The following is a 10803-nucleotide window of genomic DNA, read 5'->3' on the forward strand; positions in this document are numbered from 1 at the left end:
ATGAATATTTCAAAAATTTCAAAAATGTTATTTTAAAAATTATTTTACAAAACTTTTTGTCAAACATTTTTAGTTTTTGACCGGAAATGAGTCAAAAGTTCATGTTTTTTAGAAGATAAATTCTAAAAATGTTCTCTAAATGCTCTAAATTTATGAGAATTATGCAGGAAAAGATAACGTTTTTAAAAATAATTGTTCAAAAAGTTTTCATCCAAATTGTTTAGTTTTTGAACAAAAATTACACAAAACATTTCGCATTTTGACTAAAAACGTTATACACAAATATTTCTAAATATGTTCTCTAAATGCCCTAATTTTATGAGAAACATGCCAAAGAAGATAACATTTTTCATCAAAATTGTTTTGTTTTTCAACAAAAATGACGAAAAATTCACATTTTGACAAAAACTTTATACATATATTTATACAAATATAAATAATAAAAACAAATATTTTCTTCAATTTTTTTTTAGTTTTTTGACCAAACATGAAAAAAAAAGTTTTTGACAGAAAACTTTATTTCAAAACATTTTGAAAAATGTTTTATAAATGCCCTAATTTTATGAGAAATATGCAGGAAAAAAAAACATTTTGAAAATTAATTTTAGGGTTGGGGTTAGTCTTGGGGTTAGGGTTGGGGTTGGGGTTAGGGTTAAAGTTAGGGTTGGGGTTGAGGTTAGGGGTGTGGTTAGGGTTACGGTTAGGGTTAGAGTTAGGGTTACGGTTAGGGTTGGGGTTGGGGTTAGGATGAGGGTTGAGGTTCGGGTTGGGGTTAGGGTTATGGTTTGGGTTGGGGTCAACAAAAGCATTTTATAAAAATAAATATCCAAAATTGTTTTCTAACAGTTAGGGTTAGGGTTAGATTAAATGCCCTAATTTATGAAAAACATGCAGGAAAAGATAACATTTTTAAAAATAATTTTAGAAATATTTTCTTCAAATTCTTTTAGTTTTTGAACAACAATGACACAAAAATTTCACCTTTTGAGAGAAAACTTAATATTAAAACTTAATATATATATAAAAATAAAAATATTTCTAAAAATCTTTTCTTAAGGCTCTAATTTTATGAAAAACATGCAGAAAAAGATAACATTTTTAAAAATAATTTTAGAAATATTTTCTTCAAATTCTTTTAGTTTTTGAACAAAAATGACACAAGAAATTCACATTTATACAGAAAACTATATACAAACATATTTCTAAAAATGTTCTCTAAATGCCCTAATTTATGAAAAACATGCAGAAAAAGATAACATTTTTAAAATTAATTTTCCAAACATTTTTCATCAAAATTGTTTAGTTTTTGAACAAAAATGACACAAGAAATTCACATTTATACAGAAAACTATATACAAACATATTTCTAAAAATGTTCTCTAAATGCCCTAATTTTATGAGAAACATGCAAGAAAAGATAACATTTTTAAAATTAATTTTCCAAACATTTTTCATCAAATTTGTATGGTTTATGAACAAAAATGACACATAAATTCACATTTTGACAAAAAGCTTCATACAAAAATATTTGTAAAAAGGTTCTCTAAATGCCCTAATTTTATGAGAAACATGCAAGAAAAGATAACATTTTTAAAATTAATTTTCCAAACATTTTTCATCAAAATTGTTTAGTTTTTGAACAAAAATGACATGAGAAATTCACATTTTGACAGAACATTTTATACACAAATATTTCGAAAAATGTTTTTTAAATGCCCTAATTTTATGCAAGAAAAGATAACATTTTTAAAAATAATTTTTACAAAAACTTTTGTCAAAATGTTTTAGTTTTTGACCAAACATGAAACAAAAGATTTATATTTTGAGAGAAAACTTTATACAAAAATATTTCTCTAAATGCCCTAATTTTAGGAAAAACATGCAAAAAAGATAACATTTAAAAAGATAATTTTTCACAAATTGTCGTCAAAACTTTTTAGTTTTTTACCAAAAATGACACAACGCATTCACATTTTGACAGAAAATATTTTGAAAAATGTTCTCTAAATGCCATAATTTTATTGGAAAAGTCCAAGTAAATTCAACATTTTAAAAAATAATTGTTATAAAACATTTTGTCAAAATCTTTTTAGTTTTTGACCAAAAATGACTCACATTTTGACAGAAAACTTTTGACAGCAAAAATATTTCGAAAAATGTTCTATAAATACCATGATTTTATGAGAAACATGCAAGAAAAGATACAATTTATAAATTTTTTTGAACAAAATTTACATAAAAATTTGCATTTTGACAAAAAAGGTTGTAAAAAAAAATGTCTAAAAATGTTCTCTAAAAATGCAAGATTATGTCCTAAAAAATGCTACAAAACATTCACATTTTGACAAAAAATTTTAAAGAAAAAATTTCAAAAAATGTTCTCTAGATGCCCTAATTTTATGAGAAACATGTAGGAAAAGATATATTTAAAAAAAAAAAAATTACAGAAATTTTCAACAAACTTTTTAGTTTTTGACTGAAAATTATGGGAAAACATCACATTTTGACAGAACATGTTATAGAAATATGTCCTAATTTGATGAAAAACTCTTTATTTTGAGGAGGAATATGCAGAAAATATCAAATTTTGAAATTTTTCTTTTCTAACCACAAGTTTGGGTTTTTGCTGAAAAATTCCAAAAAAAATTTTTTTTAATTTTTTAATTTCTAAAAAAAATCAAAATGCTAAATTTTTAAAACATGCAGAAAAAATAAAATTTTGAAAAAAAAAGTTGGTGATAAGGTATTCAGCACTCCAATACACTTAAGGGCTATAAGGGATTTTCGTACATCAGTTTAATCTGCTTACCTTTTACAGATTTGAAGAATACCAGCTGAAGAAAGATATCACAACTGAACCACAAAAACCTTCCATCTTACATTTCCAAAACATTATGTTTATACCTATTGCTAAAAAAAATATAGTTTAACACAAAGGCCAGAAGAATTGGCCAATATTGTCAACTGGGAGTTTCATACAAACCAGCTCTGAACTGACTTGAAACATGTGGCCAACAGTTCGGCAATATTTCTGGTCAGAGGAATGTTGTATCCGATTATTCATTGCTCTTATGAGCCAAATAAAGAGTTCAGTGGACTACTGCTGGACAAGACAAATTTTGCTACGCTTGAATTTTTTGACAGGCGTTTATTATTTTCTGTCCTGTAAGACATTTGAATAAAAACAAGTTTTTAACAATCAGTAAAATACAGTTTACTTGGTTTCTGTGACATGAATTCTTCAAAATAGAATAATCTGGGTCTTTTTAACATTGTCATACTGTTTTTGTAAAAGAAAGTTTGGTCATTTTTTCAACTTGTTTTTCATCTTTTAAAATTGTACCGTGAGAATAAACTTATGTCAGTTAGAAAATAACATAAAAGTCAAATTAAAGATATAAATGTTCCAGTGTAATGGCAGCTCAGACGGAGTTAATGCATCACATTTAATTTTCTATTTCTATGTCAGGTCTGAAAGTAAACACACTTCCAGTACTTTAGAGAAAAGGGAAAATGGAATGAGAGCGCCTCCTCACAGGGCACTTTAAATGGTAAAATAAAACACAAATCGGTCACATTTTGTGCATAAATGCATTTAAAACATACATTCTGTAATGTCATTAAAAAAAAACACAAGAAATTCAGATTTTCTTGATCATGGCTGTAGGGTATAATAAAACTGCAGATTAAACAAAAACTTTAATAAGTTAAATCATTGTCAACAAATGTTTAATGTAACTAAGTCGTCCCTCTGCACCAAAGTTCATCACCAATTTTAACCTGTGGTATAAGAGGGACCGCTGGTCCATGTGGTAAGTTTGTGACACTGAAGTAAATGTGAACAAAATATTTCAAACAGTGAAGTCTTAAATAACTTGATAACAAAATATCTTAATATATTGACTTTGGCAGTGTTGGGAAAACTTTCAAGATTTACGCCAGTGACACAAACAGACCACAGGAGGCAGCAGTGAATGAGTTCCTGTCTCACTGTTATTGAAAAAATAAATCACTAAATTCAATGAACATTGGGATGAGAGAGGGAGTGTTGGAGAAACTCAAGATTCCTGTTGGAAAATGCTCTTGTTTCGAAAGTAGGAGTAAAAATAGCCTCAAAACATAAAAAACCAAGCACAAAATAAAAAATAAAACAAAACTGTTCATTTTATCTACTTCTATTGCAGCTCATGTGGTCAGAATATCGCAGCCAGTGCTTGACAAATATAAGGCAACACATTACTTACGATCAAGAGTATCTGTTAACAATGATGGCAGAGTTGTTGGTACTGTCCCTTTAGGAAAACACATTCAGGTCCAACTTTAAACTGGAGAAAACCAGAACTCCTCCATCTGTGGTTTCCTGATTCTGAATGAAACAATAACTGAAAAACAATATTGACAAAACACAACATCTGGTCACTGTGGACATCCTAGTGTTTGACATCCTGTAAGGTGCAGCATTACTCTGAGAGGATAAACATCAGGAAACAACGCCAATGTCCAACATGGCCTCCAGACGCCAAAGAGAGCTTGATTTTTGATAAAGCAGTGGAGACAGAGATTGACAGAGGAGAGGACGGAGAGCCAGGGCTTGGACGGAGTCATGGTGTCACTGGACGACCTCAAAGTAATGCAGGATGGCCATGATGTGCTGAGGCATGAAGACGTAGCCGGTGTAGACGGCCATGGCTGCCACTGAGATGAGCAGAGAGTCTGAGAAGGAGGAAGAGTTAAAGAAACAAACTGCTGAAGGTGGAGGAGGTGAAACAGGGGCAGAGAGGACTTTTCAATGGACCTGTGTTTTCTTCAATACAAAAGTTCATAGAGAAAATCACAGATTTATATATATACACATACATATATACACACACACATATATATATATACACACACACACATATACACATACAGTATATATATATATATATATATATACATATATATACTAAAAGAACTGCAACATTGTTTAACATCAGGAAGCAGTCAGACAAGGTTACATCAAGAAAAAAACCTCCAAGTTCATATATTTTGAGTGTATTTTTGAGTGTCAGTCTTTTGATAAACCACAACTAAATACACTTTTTTGAACTACCTCGAGATTAATCCACAGACAAACACTGACTGAGCCTGAGGGAAAACGAACACAAACTCGCTGACTGGCTGAGCTTCAGGAAGACGATACAACACTGACGTCGGACACACTGCAGGTCAAAGCACGGCCCGGTGTGAATGACACCACTCCCTTCTACGATCCACTGGTCTGCCCATCTTTGTTCCAGATAAACCTGACTCTCCACCATTGGAGTTCGACTAATCCTGGAATTAATCATGAGGTCACTTATAGATTATGTTCGCCAAACAAAAACACAAATGTCTAGTTTTCACAACAAACAAAATTTCAACAACTGTAAATTTCAAATGCCGTAAACAGAGACATCAAAGGTCAAATTAACCTGATCGTTTTTTTAGTTTCTTCTTCAAAAATCATTTTACAAAAACTTACAAAGACTTGGCCAAATACATTTCTCTAGCCCTTTATTACAGAAATTAAGGTGGTCCACCACTCACCCTCCCTCACCAGAGTCACAGCAAGCAGGAGTGGAGATTGTGGAGAGATTGTAAACTTGATATTGTAAACTTGGAGTATTAACCCCATAAAGAAACAGAGACAAAAGCTGTGGAACCATGTACTCAACCCTACTCTTGTAAGTCACTTTGGATAAAAGCGCCTAATGAATGCACAAATGTAAATATTAAAAGATATTTTAATTTACATTAGTAGTATTATTGTTCCTAAGAAGAAATCAAAGTAAACACATCAGCTTCCAATACCAAAGTTTTTAAAGGAAATTGTAGATGTTTTTCATCTACTGTTGTTTTCTAATGTTGCTCGTAGAGACGACAGACGACACTAACACTGCTGAATTATATTAACCTTAAAAAGACGACAAAACGACTGCGATGTGAAACATGAAGCATACCTTTAAAGACCGGTGTATGATAGTACTGCTTCAAACAGCGACAAATGTATCAGCGACTCAGTAATTATTTAGTACTACCCTAATATCCATGCAACGTTCAACACCAAACTGAACATAAACTCAATACATAGCAAACGTTAAAAAGATACATTTGTGTTTCTTATAGGGAGCGTGAGGCGTTGTTATGTGTCGTATATTTAAGAGTAAAAAGCCCTCAGGTAAACGGTTTACCTGTGAGATTGCTGTTGCGTAGCCGGCTAACCACTAGCGGTTAGTGCTAGCAAAACTTAGCCTGATTTGTAGCCCAATCACAGGAAGTAAAATCAGGTTTAAAGGATACTGAAGATCGTCCGCTCCCAGGGCTCCAACATATACAGAGCAGTGACCAGCAGATACTGGTAATAAAACCAGGACAGCTGCTTCCAACAGTCGCCTAGCGCCATGACACTTCTCCTCCAACTCTCGAGTCTGACGGGAACTTCTGTGATCCCAAACACGTGACGCGTCATCATACCACTATCTCTCAACCAATCACTAAAGACATTACAAGAAACGGAATAAGGGAGTTCCGACTTCCGAATTTCAAAACAAAGGGTTTTTCAAATAGATAATGATGTTTACTATGTGAAACAAAACTAATAACGAAACTGGTACATTATTAAAATACTATAAATATCTGTTTTTAAAATATACGCGAGGGAGTTTTTTCACAGTTTTAAAATCATTACTTACTTAAAAACGTACCTCTCTAATATCTCTCCCAGAATTAAGTTTAATTGTTTATCAGGAAGTATTTTAGGTCATATTAACTTGATAGTTTCTTTTTTAAATTTATTTAAAAAATGTATACGGTACACATGATTTCTCGGTTTGAAACAAATAAACTCATAATTGACATAGACACTGAAGACTTGGCCAAATACATTTCTCTAGCCCTGTATTACAAAATTAAAGTGGTCCACCACTCGTCCTGCTTCACTCACGTACATTAGGAAACTGTCTATTTTATCTCACAGCAACCAGGAATGGATGGATTCAGGGCTGCCTCTGTGACACATTTACGTGTCATTTTACACATTGGGGTTTGAATTCCTGTCTTGGTCCATATAAAATAATTGATATACAAATGCTGACTTTAAAATTACCATTGATAATATATATATATATCAGATTTATTGTCAAGATATTGATATACTTAACAAGGTTAATTGTTTTCTTTGTCCAGAGCGAAAATTTCTCAGTTCAGATAACACTGATTATCACTACCTCACATCCACACCCCATAAAAACCCAATGTCTAGGATTGTGAAAACAGAGGTGAGATTCCACAGATAAACTGCTTGGTATGTCCGTGTCTCAGCAGTGACTAGCTAGGATGTTGAAGAAGTGATAAACCTCCTCCTTATCGTACACAGCGACCTCTGTAAAACATTCCGAGCACTGCACTGGGTGATAAACCTCGCCTGCATTCATTCCAGATGGTGTAGGGTCAGGAAGTTCACTTTCGGTGGTTCCTTTTTTCTGATTGCGTCCCTTTCGTCTTCTCTTCTGTTTCGAGTCCTGTTGTGTTTTGTACCGCAGCACTTCGTCTGTCTTCACTGTGCAGTTCATAACAAACATGGCTCGGTACTGCGTCCGGTACTTTTCATGCCTACTTGGAGAGAGACATCTTGTTAGTCATTGCAGCTCAAGGGATAGTACAGTGTTATTTTAAATTTGTGTTAGTGTAAAACATGGTCACACAATTAGTTCTGACTGCACTGCTGAATAGTAATCTGAGATATGGAGAAACACTGGTTCCAGTAAAGACGAGACAATAGCCACTGTTGCTTCATCCTAATGCTTGTGTTAAAAGTTTGCAGAGCGCTTGTTACCTCACAGTAGAAGTCACTAAACCCTAAACTCTTGCAGACATATTTTACTAAACCTTTTCTGTTCTTTTGTTACACAAGTGTTTTTCTCAAAAGTCTGTACTGACCTCTGGCAGTCCAGACACAATGTGGTCATGCAGGCAGGGCAGTTGAGGACGGCGTCACTGCTGGGTAAACCCTGACATTTACGAGTCTGCGATGACCCTGCCATTGCTGCTGCTGGTCGTTTTCTTACAGCATATCTGAGAATTAGACATGAAGACTGAAAGATCTCAAACAAACAGACAGGTGATTAAGAAAAATGTCTGCAACCAGTGAGTGTCTCACAGTCTCCTTCTGGCATCCACCCAGGCCTGGTCTCTGTCGTCTTCATCAGGGTCGTAGAGTAGCTCGTCATTGGTCGGTATGACTCGCTGTTTTGATCTAGAGCCCTTTGAGCTGCCTACAAGTCAATTTCAAGTCATAGAGTTATTGTGAGAGAATTATGTTGAATTTAACTTCCAGCAGAACATGCACCACTATGGACCAATACTAACTTAAAAATCATTAAGATTAAAAACCCATGAAAATACTTAGTGACTGTGCAAAAATATGCTGAATACTAAAATACTGAAAAATATGAGGACATTACATTACATTTAATGATCCAACAATATTTACAGTTCTCAAAACCTGAAAAGGTGACAACCAACCTAGTCTGCCCTCTAGTGGATATACTTCGTAACAACAGCATTAGTACAATATTTTCAATTTAGTTTGTTTCAGGAATCATAGTAAATTTCTCTTACTTGGTGTATCCTCGTCATCAGAGTCTGAATCAAAGTAGACTTTATCATATAGCTGAGGGTTAGAGGCTCCACCACCTCCTCCATCTTCTGCTGTGTGTGCTGTTTAGCAAACAAACAAATGGTAGTGTCAGGATTTGAAATGATTTAGTCAACAGTGGCTTTGCTGCTCAGATTTAGACATAAATAATCATAACAATATGTTGGTTTTTCCAAAATAATAGCCAGTCACTACCAGCAGGAACCATGTAAACCAAACTCACCAAAAAGAAAGTCCATAGAAGAATTATGTGATTTTGTCTTACAGGGATGCATGAGCTGCTGCTCTACAACTGCCTTGGGCAGCAAAATTGTATTCAACAGGCACTAAACATAAAAAAATCAACTCCGTTTAGTGCAAATAGTGATATCTACAAATACTTTTGTAGATATCACATATTTAAGGTGAAGTGGAGTCTTAGAAGATCTTCTGTGTTTGCTAAAAGCTCTCTAGTTTATCATGCTACAGACTACAACACTATCTACAGTATACTCTCTGGAGGGGACTATTACCTCCTTCTGCTCCTGCTTCTTCTGAGGTTTTCCAGCTCCCCTCCATGGTCTTGATGGTGCAGCTAAGCTCCGCCTCCATCTCTTTCTCAAACTCATCACCGCTGGAGGATTCACTCTCACCCGTGAGATATTCTCTGATCAACTTCTTCTTCTGGTCTGGAGTCCCGTTCAACAGGATTTCTAGCTCATCCTCCGAACTTAGAGGCAAGACGAGTGAGAAAAAAGTGAGAGAAAAGCAAGGAGGAGTTCAATTTCACTTCATGTCATTTGCTGAACCATAACGTTATACTTTTATATAATGGAATCAATAGAAACAATACCCATGAAAACTACATGTTTAACGAACATATACGAATAAACCAAACCCATCGTTTATAACAGAGAACAGTATTGTATACACACTAATAATTCCAACGCTTAAAGCCCTACAGGTTAGGGGTCCGTGACGAAGAGTAAGCGTGGATCTTTAAATTCAGTTTAGCTTCGAGTTAACAAACAAAGTTGAAACGCAGTATATTATATAGTGATTCGCCACCTTAACGGGTTTGTTTATGTTAGCACACGGCTAAATGACCACACTTTAGCTTATCTGTGTTAACGCTAGTAAACTAATAAATCAGTATACATTTTATAACAAACCTGCTGACGGGACTATCCTCATCACTATTCTCTTCCACAACATACGAATCTGTCTCCAAAAATTTATACGTTTTCTCCATTGCTCACGTTGTTATAATTATTCCTCACGCTATTGGTAGCAAGTCAAGACAGGGATGCCACAGCCGACTGTACGACTTCCGTTTCCGCCCTTTTTCTTCTTCGTCTCTTTTTTTCTTAGGGTATGAATTAAAAACAAAAAGCAACATAACTTTATTCCAAGGTAGTATTAAAACAAACTTAAAATGTAAGGCTCCTATAATTTTTATTAATAATTTTTTTTTAGTTCGGCTAACATTTCTCGCTACTCCACTCACACAAACTGTTATGACATAGATCTGCCACAAGATGGGGTAAAAAGACCAGACATAATGCTGCTTAGTTTCACACTGAGTTTCTGATTTTCGGGTCTGTTCCTATACCATGGCTCTACAATTGGAAATAATAGTAGAGTAATAATAGAGAAATGTATAACTGCTGTCACGCATGGCGCCTTATTGGAAAATAGCCTCTAGTGCATTACCTTTATAATGATATTTTGAGTATTTTTAATGGCTGAAAGGCTTTCATTTATGTTTTTTATGTGTTTAACTCTGACTGTACTGAACTGTCCAGCACAATTTGTCTCTTTGTTTCTTCATGACAACATGACCCTCCTAAACAGATCTATATGTCAACATCAACAGGAGTTGTCCTTTAGGAGGCAAGGAAATGAACGTGTCCTCACAGCTATAGAGACAGCAGACAGTGTGTCCTCCTGTTCACTGTTTGTGTGTTTTCTTCTTTCCACTGTTTTTGTTTGTCTCTACCTGTGTTGGTTTGTTTGGTGTCTCCTTTTTTTCCTTCCAGTGTGTCTCATAATGAGTTCCAGTGTTTGTGTGTTTTTCTAGAAGTGTGTTTATGTATGTGTGTATGTATGTGTGTGTTTGTCTCTGTGTGTCCCTGTGTGTGTGTGGG

At 34.2% G+C, this 10803-nt stretch overlaps 3 protein-coding genes across 3 annotated transcripts in view; 1 reads left to right on the forward strand and 2 right to left on the reverse strand.

Annotated features, from left to right (window-relative positions):
- Positions 1 to 2824, forward strand: part of dctn1b (dynactin 1b) — a 25225-nt gene extending 22401 nt beyond the window's left edge. The window contains exon 30 of the mRNA XM_025060336.1: positions 2819 to 2824. Coding sequence (XP_024916104.1) covers positions 2819 to 2824 — 6 coding nt within the window. The remainder of the gene's footprint in view (positions 1 to 2818) is intronic.
- A 304-nt stretch (positions 2825 to 3128) lies between these two features.
- sptssa (serine palmitoyltransferase, small subunit A) lies at positions 3129 to 6506 on the reverse strand. Its single transcript, XM_008314863.3, has 2 exons — positions 6322 to 6506; positions 3129 to 4713 (listed from the first exon to the last, which is right to left on the reverse strand). Exons 1-2 carry the CDS (start codon positions 6491 to 6493, stop codon positions 4610 to 4612), a joined length of 276 nt encoding a protein of 91 aa, XP_008313085.2. The 5' UTR covers positions 6494 to 6506; the 3' UTR covers positions 3129 to 4609.
- A 302-nt stretch (positions 6507 to 6808) lies between these two features.
- On the reverse strand, positions 6809 to 9992 carry eapp (e2f-associated phosphoprotein). Its single transcript, XM_008314853.2, has 6 exons — positions 9829 to 9992; positions 9190 to 9386; positions 8641 to 8739; positions 8180 to 8294; positions 7960 to 8094; positions 6809 to 7632 (listed from the first exon to the last, which is right to left on the reverse strand). Exons 1-6 carry the CDS (start codon positions 9906 to 9908, stop codon positions 7338 to 7340), a joined length of 921 nt encoding a protein of 306 aa, XP_008313075.1. The 5' UTR covers positions 9909 to 9992; the 3' UTR covers positions 6809 to 7337.
- Positions 9993 to 10803: the final 811 nt, after the last annotated feature.

The sequence above is a fragment of the Cynoglossus semilaevis genome, chromosome 1 (assembly GCF_000523025.1).
Source record: "Cynoglossus semilaevis isolate Cse_v1.0 chromosome 1, Cse_v1.0, whole genome shotgun sequence".
In the NCBI taxonomy this organism is placed as follows: domain Eukaryota; kingdom Metazoa; phylum Chordata; class Actinopteri; order Pleuronectiformes; family Cynoglossidae; genus Cynoglossus; species Cynoglossus semilaevis.

Excerpts from the sequence above, each read along its gene's own strand:
- sptssa (XM_008314863.3), bottom strand. The coding sequence starts at position 6,493 with ATGATGACGCGTCACGTGTTTGGGATCACAGAAGTTCCCGTCAGACTC. Across the intron at positions 4,714-6,321 it reads CTGGGAGCGGACGATCTTCA|ACTCTCTGCTCATCTCAGTG; the intron begins GTATCCTTTAAA and ends CCTCCTTCTCAG.
- eapp (XM_008314853.2), bottom strand. The coding sequence starts at position 9,908 with ATGGAGAAAACGTATAAATTTTTGGAGACAGATTCGTATGTTGTGGAA. Across the intron at positions 8,295-8,640 it reads TGATGACGAGGATACACCAA|GCAGCTCAAAGGGCTCTAGA; the intron begins GTAAGAGAAATT and ends ATTGACTTGTAG. Across the intron at positions 8,095-8,179 it reads GTGGATGCCAGAAGGAGACT|ATATGCTGTAAGAAAACGAC; the intron begins GTGAGACACTCA and ends TCTAATTCTCAG.